This window comes from Ranitomeya imitator, chromosome 1 (genome assembly GCF_032444005.1).
Source record: "Ranitomeya imitator isolate aRanImi1 chromosome 1, aRanImi1.pri, whole genome shotgun sequence".
Classification (NCBI taxonomy): domain Eukaryota; kingdom Metazoa; phylum Chordata; class Amphibia; order Anura; family Dendrobatidae; genus Ranitomeya; species Ranitomeya imitator.
Window position 1 is genome coordinate 194,296,781 of NC_091282.1, and position 19,842 is coordinate 194,316,622.

Genomic DNA, 19,842 nt, shown 5'->3' on the forward strand with positions numbered 1-19,842 from the left:
AAAATGAATAAAACTGAAGTTCTGTTGACATTTTTTTTCCCCACAAACCGGCGATGTGCTCAGCTTCTCTATAACGTGACATGTTCCCTTTACGCTGGACATTAGTTGTGGCCTTACATTGGGCTGCAGACATTCTTCATCAGACTACAATGCACATTTACTTCTCCTCTTATTTTCTCTACCAGCATAAAACAAGCGGTCGCCATTATCAATGGCATGGATGCTGGAAAGTTTCCCAGGCTTCTATCACGGATACTTCAAAAGCTCCATCTGAAGGTGAGTCTGAGATGCATCTAAAGAAGAAAAAAGACTTTATAATTGTGGGATAATTTCTCTATTACCCAGTAATAAGCCCTTGGGTGGCTGAAGCTGACCGTGCACGTTGGGTAGCTCCGCAGCTGCCCCCCCCATAGACACGTACATGTCCCGGGAAGGGAATGTGGGGCTGATGTCACCTGAGATAAAGCAATCCGGTATGTGTAAATCCAGCTGCCCGGACCTTATTTCCCCGAGACGTATTTGGGAAAATCGGGACAGTTCCAGACATATTAATGTTCGGATGACGCTGATGTATCACTAGCTTAATGCCTTGTTACGGCAGTACTTCCATCAGTATTTATAGGCCAGAGCTGAAACACATATGTGATGATAAGATTGGTAATTCCTCCGTATTGTGGACCCACTCCTGGTTTTGGCTTATGAATACTGATGCAAAAGCCAACCCAATTACTGTCGCGTGAAAGAGGGCTACGAGCTGCTAAATTGTCATCACCATGCCAGAGAATTGTGCTGCAACCTCTCTAGGACTCCTGCATGAGACCTGCGTGTTTGCCCTGCACTGATTTCCATTCGCAGATCTGCTCTCCGCTGTTGGAAGCGGCCATGTTCCTCACATCCTTGCTGGGCTCGCATTATGCACTGAGACAGTTTCTCCTGTACAGTGTATATACTGCACACTGATTGACATAGAGATCATTTTCTCAGTACGTTGATCACGACAGCTAGATCCCTGCAAAGACTGATGGAAGAGGCCTCTCAGACCTGCTGAATTGTAAATGCAGCTTTCTTGTATACTACATGCTGTCATTCAGCTTCACAACGTTCATTATGGCTGGAAGAAATGTTATGAAATCCTGTTCTAGGCCATTCTTAGAAAACAGGAGCACATTCATGAAACTGATCTTAAAGGGAATCTGTCACTAGGCTTTTGTTACAAAATCTGAGAGCAGCATGATGTAGAGGCAGAGATAGTTATAGGCCGAAGCAATGTTTTACTGTCAGTTATCTAAGGTGTATGAGCAGCTGAACACTACTAATTCCCCTAAAAAGGAATCTGTCACCTCCTGATGTGTGAACAGCAGAAAATAGAGACAGAGACCCTGCTTCCAGTGATGTGCCACTTACTGGGCTGCTTGCTGTAGTTTTGATGGTCAGTGTTTTAACTGCTGGAGATTATCTCTAGAGGTCTATTAAACCAGCTGAATGTAGTTTTTTTTTTTGTCATGGATCAGGTAAATCCCTGATCACTGGTCACCCAGCAGCAGCCTCTGTGTGTGGAGAAATTAACCAGTAGCTGACAGGTTCTAGAAGGGCAAACTTTGCTTGTGTACATTCACCAAAGATGTACTAATAAATGAATTGGGGGGAGGGATTGTCCAACGCTAGACTTAACATCACCCATTTAAGCTGCTGTATTTTCTGCCTTGTGAAACCACAGAAATGTGTTATCAATCCAAATTCTGGATATACACACATGGTTCTAATTGCTGATACCCCTCGTTTAATGACAGAAAACCCCACAAAGGTCACAGAAATAACTTGAATCTGACAAAAGTAATAAATTAAAAATCTATGAAAATGAACAAATGAAAGTCAGACATTGCTTTTCAACCATGCTTCCACAGAATTTAAAAAAAAAATAAGACTCATGAAATAGACCAGGACAGAGATGATGGTACCACCGAAAATAATGTGACAAAAGGGACATGTTAAATCACAGTGTGTCCACTAACTAGCATCACAGATGTCTACAATCTTGGAATCAGTGAGTGGGCCTGTGTATAGGGCTACAGATACTCACTGGTGTGTATCACACTCAACATGGACCAGAGGAAGCGAAGGAAAGAGTTGTCTCAGGAGATTAGAAAGAAAATTATAGACAACCATGTGTAAGGTAAAAGTTATAAGACCATTTCCAAGCAGCTTGATGTTCCTATGACTTCAGTTGCACATATTATTCAGAAACTTAAGATCCATGGGACTGTAGCCAACCTCCCTGGATGTGGCCGCAGGAGGAAAATTGATGACAAATCAAAGAGACGGATAATACGAATGGTAACAAAAGAGCCCAGAAAAAAATTCTAAACAGATTATAGGTGAACTTGAAGCTCAAGGAACATCATTATCACATCGCGCCATCCGGCGTTGTATGAGCCAAAGTGGACTTCATGAGAGTCGACCAAGGAGGACACCATTGTTAAAAAAAAAAACCATAAAAAAGCAAGACTGGAATTTGCCAAACCAAATGTTGACAAGCCACAAAGCTTCTGGGTGAATGTCCTATAGACAGATGAGACACAAGTGGAACTTTTTGGCAAGGCACATCTGCTCTATGTTCACAGATGGAAAAATGAAGCATATCAAGAAAAGAACTCTGTCCCTACTGTGAAACATGGAGGAAGCTCTGTTATGTTCTGGGGCTGCTTTGCTGCATCTGGCACAGGGTGTCTAAAATCTGTGCAGGGTACAATGAAATCTCAAGATTATCAAGGGATTCTAGAGAGAAATGTGCTGCCCTGTGTCGGAGAGCTTGGTCTCAGTCGCAGGTATTGGGTCTTGCAACAGGATAATGACCTAAAACACACAGCTAAAAACATCCAAGAATGACTAAGAGGAAAACATTGGCCTATTCTGAAGTGGCCTTCTATGAGCCCTGACCTAAATCCTATCGAGCGTCTTTGGAAAGAGCTGAAACATGCCGTCTGGAAAAGGCAACCTTCAAACATGAGACAACTGGAGCAGTTTGCTCTTGAGCAGTGGGACAAAATACCTGTGGAGAGGTGCAGAAGCCTCGCTGACAGTTACAGGAATCGTTTGATTGCAGTGATTGCCTCAAAAGATTATGCAACAAAATATTAAGTTAAGGGTACCATCATTTCTGTCCAGGCCTATTTCATGAGTTCTATTTTTTTTAAATTCTGTGGAAGCATGGTTGAAAAGCAATGTCTGACTTTCATTTAATCATTTTCATAGATTTTTAATTTATTATTACTTTTGTCAGATTCAAGTTATATCTGTGACCGTTGTGGGTTTTTCTGTCATTAAACGAGGGGTACCAACAATTTTGACCACGTGTGTATTGTAAATGTGTTTGGTGTGTCAAGGATGGTGAAAGCATGCTCGGAAGTATGGCGGTGATATTATCCAACAAGAGTTTCCTGTGGGAAAAAAATGACATGAATAGAATGGGGTCTTTTCACCCATTTCTGTGCAGACGATTAAGCATCCTCCTTTCACTTACCAGAAGGAGGGTTGAGATCCTATAGAACATCCCACCCAGAGACCCCCATTGTCAGATCCAGTGTAGATCTGCCCTAATCTCCGCAGTAATCTACTCCACCAAAAGCCCTCACAGATCTAATCTATAGGATGTTTCTGGATTTCATTCCTTTTTTTGTTTTTGCTTGTTTATGCATCTTTTTTTTTATAATTTCTTCTTTTTGTCATTTTTGCAATTACTGAACTTTTTTTGTATATTAAATCTAAAGTCTAAATTAATGTTTATTCCTTGCTGGTCTAAATGTGCCCAGAACATCAAAGAGCAAAGTATAGCCTAGTTGTGCTACCCCATATATGCCAGAGTGTAAGAACAGTACCTATCAGGTGCTCGGCAAAGCTGGATGCATGTACCCGAGTGTGTTACTAGGGCTGGCCCAACAAAATGGTGAGTGGTGGCAGCGAAAAGTCACATCGGAGTAACAAGTACAACAAGCGGGCAGTGTTCTTGGCCTCCATCATATCCATCTACTGTATAATTGCCTAAGGGTCACTTCCGTCTTTCTGTCTGTCCTACTGTCTGTCTGTCACGGATATTCATTGGTCGCGGCCTCTGTCTGTCATGGAAATCCAAGTCTCATAAAAACAAAAAATGGTATCGCCGTGTCCATAACATCTCGATCTATAAAACTGTCACGCTAGTTAACCCTTTCAGTGGACACCGTAAAGAATTTAAAAAAAAAAAAAGTGACATAAAAATAATGCTTTTTTGGCATATTGCAGAACAAAAAGTGGAATGAAACATGATTTGAAAATACAAATGGTATTGCTGAAAATGTCATCTTGTCCCGCAAAAAACAAGCCGCCATACAGCTCCATCAGCGGAGAAATAAAAAAGGTATAGCTCTCAGAATAAGCAATGCAAAAACAATTCTTTTATCTATAAAATTATTTATTGTGAATAATTGAAAAAAATTGGTCTGGTTAGGAAGGTGTAAACAGGCTATAGGAGTGAAGGGGTTAAAGCAGACTTGGGCAAAGTGTGGCCCGCAGGCCACATCCGACCCTCTGGCTGTCTGTATGTCTGGAAACCAGAAGTCCAAGGGCCGCACCATGCCCGTCCACTCACTATCTTCGCTGTCTATATCCACACTGACTGCGTTGGTGGAGGAGGGGTCTCCGGCCACTTCCTCCACCAATCAGTGTGTGAAACAGGTGATGCGATGACGTTATTTCATCGCGTCAGCTGTGTACTGCGAAGAGTCAGCGCACCGGTGCCAGGAACAGAAGCGGAGCGCCGGGGAACGGGGCCGAGGTGAGTATATGGTGTGGTTTTTTTTTCATGTGTATGGGATGGGTAGACTATGGGGGTGTTTTGCTGCACATGGGGAGGCTATAGGGGTGTTTTGCTGCACATGGGGAGGCTATGAGGTTGTTTTGCTGCACATGGGGAGGCTATGAGCTTGTTTTGCTGCACATGGGGAGGCTATGGGGTTGTTTTGCTGCACATGGGGAGGCTATAGGGGTGTTTTGCTGCACATGGGGAGGCTATGAGGTTGTTTTGCTGCACATGGGGAGGCTATGAGCTTGTTTTGCTGCACATGGGGAGGCTATGAGGTTGTTTTGCTGCACATGGGGAGGCTATGGGGTTGTTTTGCTGCACATGGGGAGGCTATGAGCTTGTTTTGCTGCACATGGGGAGGCTATGGGGTTGTTTTGCTGCACATGGGGAGGCTATGGGGTTGTTTTGCTGCACATGGGGAGACTATGGGGGTGTTTTGCTGCACATTGGGAGGCTATGGGGGTGTTTTGAGGCACATGGGGAGGCTATGGGGGCCTCATGCAGTATATGGGGAAGCTATGGGGGCCTCATGCAGTATATAGGGAAGCTATGGGAGCCTCATGCAGTATATAGGGAAGCTACGGGGGCCTCATGCAGTATATGGGAGGCTGTGGGGCCTTCATTCAGTATCTGGGGAAGCTATGTGATCCTGATGCAGTATGTAGGGAGGCTGTGTGGTGCTCATGCAGTGTATATATAGGGAGGCTGTATGGGGCTCATGCCGCATATTGGGGAGGCTTTGTGGGCTCATGTTGCATATGGGGAGGCTCTTACAGTATATAATGGGCCGTGTGGAGCTCATGATATACAGAATGGGCTGTACTTGGGTTCAAATGATATATAGGGCGATGTCAGCATATTTAATTCTGCTCAATATTATGTGATACAATTAATATTAATTTAATTATCAATAATATAATAATTATAATCTGTCGATATTAATATTGAGCAGAATTAATTTCAGCCTATAGGTTTTTGCCCTCCACAACAGCTACGGTCTCTCATGTGGCCTCTCGGGAAAATTAATTGCACACCCCTGGGTTAAAGGGAAAATTTGTATTGTTTTTCCAGGACGGGGGGTAGTAGGGCATTAAAGTAGACTGAAGGGGCACAGATGAAAAAGAAAAACTGTTCCAGAGTCAGTGGAACAACACTTTTTTTGGAAGAGGTGCTCAACTTAAATAGATTATGCAGGTTTTTTTTTTCTATGTGCCTAAAAACTAACAGGCAGGCAACTACCTGCCTGCTGTACCCGCTGCTGGCACAGAACAGTCACTGACCACTCCTGCTGGCGATTCAGCTGCTCCATGTCAACAGAGCAGCTCTTCTTCCAGGAAGTTTTATCCATGGGTCGTGACTGCTGGAATCATTCTGATGGACAGCCGACTTCCTGCACTTAGGCAGCCGGGATATCGCTTTCAATCAGAATGACGCCAACATAAAAATGGAAAAGAAGCCGCTGCTATGTCCGAGCTGGTAGAGATTGGCGTCGGACACAATAGGCAGGTAGTCGGCATCTACGTACCTTTTTAGTTCTTCTTGGATACTTCTTGGCTAACGGTCTCCTGTTGCACAGTCTTCGGCCCGTCTGCCAGTGTTATTAGCCCTCCAGTGCCATTTTGTGATGTGGTTGGATATGCAGAGATATGACCACGGGCTGGTTTGCTTTTAAGCTGCAGTTAAAATGTTCCCCATAGTGTGTTGTCAGGCAGAAGCCGTAACTTGAGGAGATAAGGAAACGTTCAGAGCCGTTGTGCATTTGTTATTTCCAGTATCTGTCTGATTTTCCAGTCTTGGCTATCACATCATTTCTGCCTTTTTAGATTGAGTACACATAATAATGAGCAATGTGCTGTTGCATCTGCTCTGGCATCCTCTGCCGCCTCTTACATGTTTCACAGGTTTATCACTATAGTTGTAAGTGCCGCTCATACATGAAATTGATGCAATTGGCTAGCAGCAGTGAATAAGTAAATATAGAGATTGTCGTTTTCAATGAATATTTTATTTTAGCCGTTCCTGATAACTGTCCTTCACCTGGGAAGAGTGATTCATTTATATGAGGTTTTATTTCCTCCTTCTGGCCCTTCTCTCTATCGATCACTGAACTGACCTCATCCATTTCTACCTATATATAATGACACAATGGGTTTATTCCATGTGATTTGTGATGTCACCTCATGTAAGTTGTCTTATTGGCGCACTCGCATTCCAGTTATGTTTGGAAAGTTTATCATTTATTGATAATTAAAGAGAAGCAGCCATTTTGCACAGGATGCAATAGCAATTTTCCTCAGTAGGATTGTGGCCATCAGATGCTAACACCAAGCTGCAGGTAGTCATATGGAACATTGTCACTTAGGGATGAGTCACACAGCTTTATATTACTGGCGAGGATCGGAATTCATTGCTCGGACTGGCCGTCGGTTCTCCCCACCTGAGCCTGACATCATGTATTTGGAGCGCCCCGCTAAGGACCTTAGGGGTACTCGGTACCGGGTCCAGTTGTCATTAAAGGGGTGGTCACGGTGGCAGCAACCCGGTCCGTGGCCCTGGGCATCCACATTAAAGGAAATGTCTTTAAAGGGGTTATTAGAAATAAGAATGTTCATGACGCCGCCTGTGGTATTCGGTCTGGGATGACCGACGCTGCTTAAAGGGGTCCACTGGAGTGATGTGATATGGCAGCTGGGATGGTATGGCTTCCCACAGGACTCCCAGTATAATAGATAAAGATGGTGTAGTAAGAAACAGATGACACAAGGTTGCAGTCTCTTTACTGGTGTAAGGCAGCCACAGTCCAGGGCACCGGATCACAGGTACTGGTACGGTCCAGCTGGCTTTAAAGCGACTCAGGAATCCCCCTAGCCAGGTGGGGTTGGAGGCCTTCCCTTCTGAGCTGTGTTGTAGTCCGTTGTTGCCTTAGGCCTTACACAAGGTCCTCACGTTCTCTCTGTCCCCCTTGCTGGTAGGACACTACCCGCATGGCAGGTAACTCAAGCCTTTTTACAGGGTCTCTCAGGATAACTCCGGGCTCTGTTTTGTGCCTTCGGGTGTTAAAGGTGGAAAGGCGACTTGCAATCTGCTGTCCGCCGGTTTCTGCCATGGGGCATAGAGTTACCCCCACATCCTCGGTTTTCTGGCTACCGGAATTCTGCCCTTCAGCGTGGAGGAAGCTCAGTCGCAGCTTCCCTCCAGCTCTTTACTCTCCTGCGCTTCTCTTCCCCTCTGTCTCCTACAAACTGCTCTGTTCCTCTCTCCTTCCAGGAGCTGCAGAACCTGACGTGGCTGCACGGCCCCAGCTTTCCTCTCAGACTCTGTCTGCTTCCACTCTCTTCACTCTACTCTCACCAGCTGAACTAACTCCTCCTCCAGCCAGAATATATAGGGAAGGCCCCTGAATCCGGGTCTCGAGCTCCCCCTTCTGGCCTAGAGTCAGAACAGTGATGCATGTACCGGTTACCTGTTAAAGGGATCCTTCCTCGCTTCCAAGCATGGCATCATCCTCCCCGAGAGGAAAGCAATTCCACTGTAACAACCGGTTACCTGCGGTGTTACATATTTCTATGCAGCTGCCATGCTTGGTCCTAGCATTGTGTTGCAATCCTCGTCCGTGTTACACGGCTGTGTGACTCTCTCCTTAAAGGGAATCTGTCACCACACCTGAGAGCAGCATGATATTTAGCAGAGACCCTGATTCATGCTTGCTGCAGTTTTGCTAAAATCATTGGTTCTTCTGATGCCGAGCCACCAGCTATTTTTATGTTGAGCTCTATATAACCCCATCCATACCAATGAATGTCCGCTTTCTGTGTACACTGTGCATAGGCAGAAAGCTGTCAATCAGTGGCGGAGGCGGGATTATCTGGAGACCATGAATATGGAGGACTACATGTCAGAAGGTTCACTAGACATTATCAGAACTGCAACAAGCAGCTCAGTAAGTAACACAACACTGGAGTAACAGCTGTTCATCCCTGAGAGCTGTTGGAAGTGGACTGACGTCCGTTCCGTAGGTACGGCCGTGGTATGTCATGGTATGCTTCCCAGAATGAAGCTGGGCGTCTTCTTGAGGCGCGGCCTGAAATGGCATAGTGCATCCCCAGCGACAACTGGAGCAGCAACGGATCCAGGGATAGGAACCAATCCCTACTCCTGGCTCGATCCGGGGGCTGACCTGGGAGGTATGTAGGAGAAAAATCTCCCTCCACCTCTTAATTATGCTGTGGAAGGTATTCCAGATGGAGGACATCAACCAGCCTGGAGAACTTACGAAAGTTACCCCTCTGCCCTCTGTAGTTCTGCATCAGGTGTGACGAGTTAGGTTTTTCTCCAGGGATTCAAACCTATCTAAATGCCTGTATTTTTCTTTTATCTATATGTTTCATGGGACAGGCCTAGGAAAGTGCACTATAAAACCAAGCACAAGGAATGTGTTTTATGCAGGAATAGATTAGCTGCCACCTACAATAAAAGGCTGTGTAAGGATTGAATTGAGAAAACCCTGACAGAAGGGTCCCCTCATGGACGTATGAGAGACATGATTAGGGTAGAGATTAAGAAAAATCTGTAAAAGGAATTAAATCCAGCACCTCAACAATAGAAGCTAGCGAAAACTCAAGTTCAGAGGAGGAGATAAAAGATGTAAAGTTCGGGTTATTATACAAACACGTCATCATCATTTTTGACTGACAGCGGCGGAAATTCATCTTGTTTCTCGCCAGAAGATTCAAATAAATTAGTTAAGGCTGTCAGAGCAACCATGAGAGTAGAGTGCACTATAGTGCAGTCTAGGAGCTTGTCATGTTTTACTAATTCGAATACATTTGGAATATTTTAACCAAGGAGCTGGAACAACAAGTGTGCTTTTCTCATAAGAGAAAATATCCCTTTGAAACTGGGGATTCGGAAATATGAGATAAAGTGGCCAAGGTTGATCTTCTGGCACCTTCCCTTCTGCTTTCAAACATGCCCCAATCACGCCTATCCTTAAAAAGCCAACCCTCGATCCAACTGCTATGTCCAGCTATCGCCCAATATCACTGCTCCCATTCGCTTCCAAACTCCTGGAGCAGCACGTCCATGCTGAACTTTCCTCCCACCTCTCATCTAACTTGCTCTTTGACAATCTACAATCTGATTTCCGCCCCATCACTCAACTGAGACAGCCCTGACTAAAATCACTAACGACCTACTTACCGCCAAAGCTAATGGACAATACTCTGTACTCCTCCTTCTAGACCTGTCCTCTGCTTTCGACACAGTTGACCACTGCCTCCTACTACAGATCCTCTCCTCCTTTGGCATCAAAGACCTCGCCCTGTCCTGGATCTCCTCGTACCTTTCCAACTGCACATTCAGCGTCTCCCACTCCCACACTACATCCTCATCCCATCCTCTCTCTGTTGGAGTCCCCCAAGGCTCTGTTCTAGGACCCCTACTCTTCTCAATCTATACACTTGGCTTGGGACAACTCATAAAGTCCCATGGATTCCAGTACCACCTCTATGCTGATGACACTACCTCTCTGGCCCCGACGTCACTGCTCTGCTGTCCAGAATCCCAGAGTGCCTATCAGCCATATCCTCCTTCTTCTCCTCTGGCTTCCTCAAACTCAATGTGGACAAATCTGAACTCATCATCTTTCCTCCATCCCATAGATCTTCCTTACCTGACCTATCTATCGCATTCAATGACATCCTGCTTTCCCCCATACCGGAAGTCCACTGCCTCGGAGTAACCTTCGACTCTGCCCTGTCCTTCAAACCGCACATCCAAGCTCTTTCCACCTCCTGTCGCCTCCAGCTCAAAAACATCTTCAGAATCCGTCCTTTCCTCAACCCTCAATCTACTAAAATGCTTGTGCATGCCCTCATCATCTCCCGCCTTGACTGCAACATCCTTTTCTGCGGCCTCCCTGCTAACACCCTTGCACCTCTCCAGTCCATCCTTAACTCTGCTGCCCGACTAATTCATCTCTCTCCTCGCTACTCCTCTGCTTCCCCCCTCTGCAAATCTCTCCACTGGCTCCCATTCCTTCAGCATATCCAGTTCAAATTACTAATACTTTTCAAAAAACTGACCGTCACATCCAAACATAGACTAAAGGCCCCTTCACATTAAGCGACGCTGCAGCGATACCGACAACGATCCGGATCGCTGCAGCGTCGCTGTTTGGTCGCTGGAGAGCTGTCACACAGACCGCTGTCCAGCGACCAACGATGTCGGTAACCAGGGTAAACATCGGGTAACTAAGCGCAGGGCCGCGCTTAGTAACCCGATGTTTACCCTGGTTACCATGCTAAAAGTAAAAAAAACAAACACTACATACTTACCTACAGCCGTCTGTCCTCCAGCGCTGCGCTCTGCTTCTCTGCTCTCCTCCTGTACTGTCTGGGAGCCGGAAAGCAGAGCGGTGACGTCACCGCTCTGCTTTCCGGCTCACAGACAGTACAGGAGGAGAGCAGAGCACAGCGCTGGAGGACAGACAGCGGTAGGTAAGTATGTACTGTTTGTTTTTTTTCACTTTTAGCATGGTAACCAGGGTAAACATCGGGTTACTAAGCGCGGCCCTGCGCTTAGTTACCCGATGTTTACCCTGGTTACCAGTGAAGACATCGCTGGATCGGTGTCACACACGCCGATCCAGCGATGTCCACGGGAGATCCAGCGACGAAATAAAGTTCTGGACTTTCTTCAGCGACCAACGATCTCCCAGCAGGGGTCTGATTGTTGGTCGCTGTCACACAGAACGATTTTATTAACGATATCGTTGCTACGTCACCAATAGCAACGATATCGTTAACGATATCGTTATGTGTGAAGGTACCTTAAGTGTGAACAGGTGCTGAACCTAGCCACAGGTGTTTTAACGCTCTCATTTTTCATATTTCTAGTGCAGTAATGCAATTCAATTTTCGTGTCTCATGTTTGCATGTTTTGGCGCTGCAGTGTGCTGCCCTTTTTACTTAACTATATACGAGTTGGCGACTCTAGGTTCAGCACCTGTTCACACTTAGTCTATGTTTGGATGTGACGGTCAGTTTTTTTAAATGTATTCTTTAGCCTTCTGATCGAGCACTCCGCCTCCTAGCCACAGGTGTTTTAATTACAGCAGGTCCAATACCCCTCCACACACAGAGAGAGAGAATTTTAGTCTAAGAAGAGGTTTCACAGGTACCCATTCAGATGGAGACGTTTATTCTCAGCGAGGAAAGGCAAGTTTAGGACCTGGTATAAGAGAGATGCCGTAAAGTGGCTACCAGGTACACATAAAATTGGCCATTTTTATGCACTAAACGCTCTCATTTTTCATATTTCTAGTGCAGTAATGCAGTTCAATTTTCGTGTCTCATGTTTGCATGTTTTGGCGCTGCAGTGTGCTGCCTTATTTACTTGACAAATTACTAATACTGACCTACAAAGCCATCCATAACCTGTCTCCTCCATATATCTCTGAACTAATCTCCCGATATGTTCCCTCACGTAATCTCCGGTCCTCCCAAGACCTCCTTCTCTCCTCCACACTTATTCGCTCCTCATCCAACCACCTCCAAGACTTCTCACGAATATCCCCCATCCTCTGGAATTCTTTGCCCCAACACGTCCGACTATCAACCACATTCGGATCCTTCAGACGGAACCTGAAAGCCCATCTCTTCAGGAAAGCCTACAGCCTGCACTGACCCCGCTGCCTCATCATCACTACTGAAGCTACCGCCTCACCAACGCCGGAGCTGCAGCAACCCTCAACCTATTGTCTCCTTTCCCATAATCCTGTAGAATGTAAGCCCACAAGGGCAGGGTCCTCGCCCCTCTGTATCAGTCTGTCATTGTTAGTTTACTGTAAGTGATATCTGTAACTTGTATGTAACCCATTCTCTTGTACAGCACCATGGAATCAATGGTGCTATATAAATAAATAATAATAATAATGTGGAAGTATGTAAGGTGTCCCACAGTACGTCGCTTCCGTTCGACGATGAAGGACTGATTAAGGACCCACATGATAGAAAATCAGAGAGCTTTCTGAAAAAAAAAACCTGGGAATCTGGGGCAACAACATTTAAACCAAATATAGCAGCCACATATATGGCGAGATCCCTAAGCGTGTGGCTTAGCTAGCTGCAAGAGCAAATTAGAAATAAATGCCCAAGGGATCAACTACTTGCCAGTTTACTGAACATGGCGAAGGCGACAGATTTCTTGTAGATGCCTCAGTGGATGCTGTCTGATTAACAGCGTGGGACTGTGCCTTATGTTCAGCCAGAAGCGCCCTTTGGCTAAAATATTGGACTGGGGACTTCAACTCTAAATCCAGACTCGGTTGTATCCCCTTTGAAGGGGAATATCTTTGTGTCATCACTGGATGAGATCCTAGAAAAGACCGCGGACTCTAAGAAACAGTTTCTGAAGACTGGCGCCCCTAAATTTGAGACCCTTTTGCCTGTCAAGGAAAATGGCTCTTAAATAAAATGGCTCAAGATGGAAAGATTCCAAAAATAAAGGAAAGACTTCGCAAATGGATAGTTTATCTGGGTTTAAAGAAAAAAAATAAATAAATAAAGGGGGAGACAATTACACCAGGCCCCAGGTAGGTGGAAAATTGAGTCAGTTTCTTCCTGCCTGGGAAAGGATTTCCCTAAGCTCTTGGATATTAGACCCCATAAGGAACAGGCTAAGACTAGAATTTTTCTCTCACTCCCCAGAAAGATATGTGGTCACAAAAGATCAGCGTTCAGGGTTAAACCAAAACGTCCAGGAGGAGGAAATAAGGTCACTCTTAGAGAAAGGGGCTTTAACTCGTGTGCCAAGAGGGAAGAAGGAAAGGGGTTCTACAGTCCCACATTCTTAGGGAAAAAGCCAGATCAATCATTCAGAACAATCGTAAATCTAAAAGGTTTAAATCAATTATTAGTGGACACAATAATCTTTAAGGTGGTGGCAACACAAGACAAATGTGTCTGGCGGAGTTCCTTGGGAAATAATAATAAAATAAAACAAATAATCACCTCGGATGCAATTCCTTTTGGCTGGGGATCACACACAGAGGGAAGAATCCTCCATGGGAAATGGCCTCAAGAGTTGATGCATGCATCCTCCTACAGGAAAGCGCTAACGTCCATTGGGAAGGCACTACTAGAAATCTTGCCGGATATAAAGGTCCAACATGTGAAACTTTTATCGGACAACAAAACAGCAGTGGCATATATAAACAAACAAGGGGGCATGAGCTAAAGAGATCTCATGATAGAAGCAGGCAATATAATCACTTTAGCAGAAGAAAACTTAAAAGTCAATATTGGTAAGTTATCTCAAAGAAGGAGAACAACGAGGCAAACCACCGCAGTTGTCACATGATAGACCAGGATGAGTGGTCAAAGGACCTAGTTTGTGCCTTTACCCCAATTTCCTTATTTCCGATAATTCTCAGGAAACTTCGGATGGACCCAAGCCAAAACCGTTATTAATAGCCCCCTTCTGGCCCAGAATAACCTAGTTCACCTGACTATGTCGGCTAACAGTGTGAGTGCCATGGATACTTCTGGAAATATCAGATCTCCTATCCCAGGGGCCCATATTACATTGCAATGTGAGGGGTCTTCAATTGACATGTCGCTTGAGCGGAACTTCTAGCAGCTAGAGAATGCTCAGAAGGGTTAATATCCACCCTTATGAAGTCCAGGGAAAAGATTCCGTCAGACATCTACTCTAGAATATGGGGAGAGTTCCTAACCTTTTCAGTGATAGACCCGTTAAAAAAATAGCCAGGTCCTCTGAATTTTTACAAAAAGGGTGGGAGATGGGGTTGAAAAAGAGTACAATTAAAGTCCACACTGCAGCACTGTGGGCCCTCTTTGACCAAAAAATTGCTGATCACTGCTTAATAGTTAAATTTTGTTAAGGCGGTCAGTTGCTCCTGGATAACCCCACTGCCCAGAGCCGCTCCTTGGGACCTAAACCTAGTTTTAAAAGCTTTAGTCAAATCTCCATTTGAGCCCCTATTAGATTGCTCGACTAATATTTTTGACTCTGGAAAACTTACATCAGCTAGAAGGGTGGGGGAGCTGCCAGCACTGTCAGTCAATCAACCAGTTACTCCTTAGCAGATAAGCTGGGTCACGGCTAAGTATAACCATTTCTCCCCAAGGTGGTAACAACCTTTCACAGATCCCCCCCCCCCCCGATAATATAAAAGCACACTCCACAAGGGCTGTTTCTACATGCTGGGCAGAGAGGGCTAACGCTTCTCTGGAGCAAATCTGTAGGGCTGCCATGTGGTCTTCCTCTCCACTTTTTTTTTTTAAAGAACTACAGGTTAGATTTAGGTGCTGGGAATATTACTTTTGGGAGGAAAGTCTTACAAATGGTGGTCCCTCCCTAGGGGATTCCGACAAAATCTCTCTCCGTGGTGCTGTCGTGGGAAATGGGAAAAATGATGATTACTTACTGGTAATTGGATTTTCCAGAGCCCACGACAGCACCCTTCCTTATTCCCACAGGGTGTTGCAAAAAAAAATAAATTACCACTGGAATAACATGTATTACCAAACTAGTATGTCTACTAAGCAAACCAAATGGAGTTTCTCTGATGCTTTGTAAATCACTGAAGGATACTAGAGGGCTCTGCCTTTTAAAGCTGTAGGGTTTAGTGTCCTTGAAGGTGGATCCTCTCTCTCCATGTTGCTGTCCTGAGTTCTGGAAAATACGGTTACCGGTAAGTAATCTTCATTTTCCATGAGGAGAGTGGAGTAAACCTTTACCAGACTAGTCTATCTTCGACTTATCTGTCTGGAGACAAAAAATGGAGATCTAGAATTCAAATTGCTGATCCTTGTGTCACCAACATCATCTGTGATGGGAGAGCTGGGAGGACACGTTAGATTGTTGGCAGATCCACCAAAATGATTGCGTTTGGCCAACTTATTTTTATTGTGAATAGTGCCTTTAGACTCTCCCTACACTGTACTGTGTTGGTCTTATGTCCGATCATTATGTTATATCCCTAATGGAGGCCGAAGAAGACTACTGATCAAAAAAGGTGGTGTTTTACTATCTGTAGAGAAATGGAGGGAATATGATTCTGGATCTGTCTAAAAGAACGTGAGGATATTGCCTCTTATAGGTAAGAATAGTGTCACAGAATTGCTGTCAAAGGCTGACCGAACCACAGTGGCTCCCAATACAAGTCAATAGGATCTGTTTGGGTCCATTAAACTGTGGATCTGGAACAGTATCATAACTACTGTAGAGTATCATGCTGTCGGGTAGCCACCTGGCACAGGGTTATATATCAAAACAGCATGCAGTTTATTCTCCATCATAAACGTTACACCTCCAAAGTGAAAACACCTTTCCTTCAGTATCAATGGATAACCTAAACAGTCCTTTTCTTCAGGCAGAATAAAACAGCATAAATGCAGCAGCATCACCAACCTTGGTATTCCCAGCAGCAGCTCACACTTGTATTAAACGCGTTCACCAAACAAGCACCTCTCTGCACACCTCTTTGCAGAGCAGACTAACTAACTAGCAGCTCTGCCTTTCCACACTGCTGTTCTAACAAATCTGCTGTTAGTAGGCCTGTAAACCTTAGACTGGATCGTAGGATTTACTTTTTCCAGCCAGGTTCTTTTGGTTACTCAAAAATCCCAAACTCAAAAAAAAAAACAAATCAAGCCACATTAAACCCTCTGAGTAACCTAGTGTTACTGGTACAGCTTACATTACAACACAGATCTACCATCCAGGACCTTAGTTCCTACTTTCTTACACCACGTAATATTAAACAGAACCCCCTTGACCCCTTATATCAGTCAGTTTGGTCCATGGGTCTTCTGTGCTTAATGTCTGAAGCATCTGGCCATGTGTGATGGCTTCTGTTACTAACCTGTATGACTATACATTGTCACATCTGGTGGGACAAAGGGGAATTATATTGACACTTCATGTGTAAATTGTCATTCTCATGTTCTGCTCCGGAACTGGATTTAGTTCTGCTTAGTGCTAATTTACGTGAGTTGACATCCTCAGTTGATGGATCTATATCCGACTCTGTGCAAAGAACAAGATAAGGTTCTCTCTGGCATCACTAGATTGATGAATGCAGCCCGGGCAGACTCTCAATTATTCCTCTGAGCCCATTTATTTTTCAGATTTGTTATGTGATCTCAGCCTTGGGATTATAACAAGAGGCTTTTCATGCCTTGTGTAAAGGATACAAATACCTGACATTAGCTCTCAATAGTTTGGGTGTTTTGCACGCTCTGCGCTTTTATGTTTTATTCAGATAAAGATATGAAATGATAGATTTCATCCAGTCACAATTCAGTTTTCTGAAGATATGGCTGCAGATTTGGCTAACGACAAAGTGTGTGCCTTCCTGAATTATTATCCCTTATACTACACTCACATATACAGCATATATATTTCTTGGTAAACTTTATTCACCTTTTTTTTTTACAGGCAGAACAGAGTTTTAATGAAGAAGAAGAGGAGAAACTTCAAGGTGCCTTTTTATTGGATAAACAAAGTCTTAAATTGGTTTTGGAGACCATTTCCTTCATTTTGGAACAGGTATTACAAGTAACCTAATTAATAAAGATAATTATTAAGGAAGATTTGCAGAGCCGCATTGTGAAAGCCATAATTCTTTACCATCAGTGTAGTTTTGTAAAGGTTTGTTTTATTGCGTGATGAAATCCATTTTATATGAGCACTGTTTTGGAGTAAGTATCTTTTATTGAAATTAATGGAGTTGTCCTTGGGATAGCGCATCAGTATCAGATCAGTGGGGGTCAGACATCCGACTTCCCCTTCTTACAGCTGTCATACGTTCCAGCAGTTGGCGGATGTAAACCTTGAATGGAGGTGCAGTGTGTGTGGTACCCACTGCCGAGTACTGCAGAATGGCGATTCAAGGAACTGACTGTCTGCAGTTTAAGATGTAGACAGAAATATTTAAGTTTCAGTGCCGGGTACTGCGCAACCAACCTCTATTAGTACATGATAGTGACTGCCACATGATGAATTGAGCTCTGCAATGCAACCTTATTCTAGGTGTTTACATCCGTGCACTGCTGGGGCTTATGTGTGTCGGATCCCAATTGATATGATATTGATGACTTATTATGAAGATGTGTCATTGTCATAGAGAAAAATTAAAATCCACAAGACATCTCTAAAGAGGGGAGATATAACCTTGACATTGCACGTATGGGATTAATTATAGCTGAAGAAGAGAAATACAAATTATAACTGGAGAAGTGAGAGGGTGCTAACACCGCAAACTCCATTGAAGTATTGGCCAGCAGAACCCCTCCAACTTAATATTGGTCCAATAGATGTTGCTATCCATGCCATGTTTCATATCTATAGACAGATACAATTGTGATAAGAAATGTGACGACAATATCTGCCGCCAGGAAACTCCAGGGGTGAAGATATCCTGTAGGCTGGGGTTCTCATAAAATTCTAAAAGACCTAACACATCGCACAATCAGCCTCCATATGAGCTCACCAAGGGGAGGAATGTGGGTGTAACCTTGCTCTAATAAAAAGCAGAATTTGGATTTGGGTCATTTGTCAGACCTGAAAAATACAGCTTGCTATGGGTTATATTGTTATCCTTTTTTATTGTATTGTGATTGTGTATACTGCATGTTTTTTTTCCCATTTTGTATAATCTTTGTATATTCTTTATAAACACTTCCTACCTTTACGAATTAAATATATAAAATGTAATAGCTCTGTTCCTCTTGTTCTGTAAATGGCACCCCCTAAGCCATGCACTACCTTGCAACAGATGTCCAATTGGTCCATATAAACAATGGGTGGTGGTAGCTAGTAGTTCATTTTGTTGTTGGGTAGTTGGCAGTCACTATACCGGGGTATATATATTCCATGAGTTGGAATCGTAGGTGTATATACCGTACGCTCACTGTGAGTTCCCCAATAACTGGCCTAGTAGTGGAAATAGCCGCGGCTGATGTCCATCACGCGTCAGTCAATTGCGTAGATGTCCTGACGATTGAAGGCAGCGGAGTTGTGTCCCGTGTCAAGCTGGTGACAGCGGTGGTATCTGCGTGATTTCTCCGGCTGTTATCCTTGACAATTGGTGGCAGCAGTGGGATCTGCGCGATTTCCTCATCTGTTATCCTTGACAATTGTTGGCAGCAGTGGGATCTGCGCGATTTCCTCAGCTGTTATCCTTGACAATTGGTGGCAGTGGTGGGATCTGCACGATTTCCCTGGCTGTTATCCTTGACAGTTAGTGGCAGTGGTGGGATCTGCGCGATTTCCCTGGCTGTTATCCTTGACAGTTGGTGGCAGTGGTGGGATCTGCGCGATTTCCCTGGCTGTTATCCTTGACAGTTGGTGGCAGTGGTGGGATCTGTGCGATTTCCTCAGCTGTTATCCTTGGCAATTGGTGGCAGTTTTGGGATCTGTGCGATTTCCTCAGCTGTTATCCTTGGCAATTGGTGGCAGTGGTGGGATCTGCGCGATTTCCCTGGCTGTTATCCTTGACAGTTGGTGGCAGTGGTGGGATCTGTGCGATTTTCTCAGCTGTTATCCTTCACAATTGGTGGCAGTGGTGGGATCTGCGCAATTTCCCTGGCTGTTATCCTTGACAGTTGGTGGCAGTGGTGGGATCTGCGCGATTTCCTCAGCTGTTATCCTTGGCAATTGGTGGCAGTGGTGGGATCTGCGCGATTTCCATGGCTGTTATCCTTGACAGTTGGTGGCAGTGGTGGGATCTGTGCGATTTCCTCAGCTGTTATCCTTGGCAATTGGTGGCAGTTTTGGGATCTGTGCGATTTCCTCAGCTGTTATCCTTGACAATTGGTGGCAGTGGTGGGATCTGCGCGATTTCCCTGGCTGTTATCCTTGACAGTTGGTGGCAGTGGTGGGATCTGTGCGATTTCCCTGGCTGTTATCCTTGACAATTGGTGGCAGTGGTGGGATCTGTGCGATTTCCTCAGCTGTTATCCTTGACAGTTGGTGGC

General features: G+C 44.7%; 1 protein-coding gene across 6 annotated transcripts in view; it reads left to right on the forward strand.

Moving 5' to 3' along the window:
• The window catches only part of COMMD10 (COMM domain containing 10), a 484,751-nt gene that overhangs the window by 8,550 nt on the left and 456,359 nt on the right, over nt 1-19,842 (forward strand). For all 6 annotated transcript variants that reach the window (XM_069753243.1, XM_069753211.1, XM_069753251.1 and 3 more), the window contains exons 2-3: nt 186-276; nt 17,303-17,413. In XM_069753243.1, coding sequence (XP_069609344.1) covers nt 186-276; nt 17,303-17,413 — 202 coding nt within the window. The remainder of the gene's footprint in view (nt 1-185; nt 277-17,302; nt 17,414-19,842) is intronic.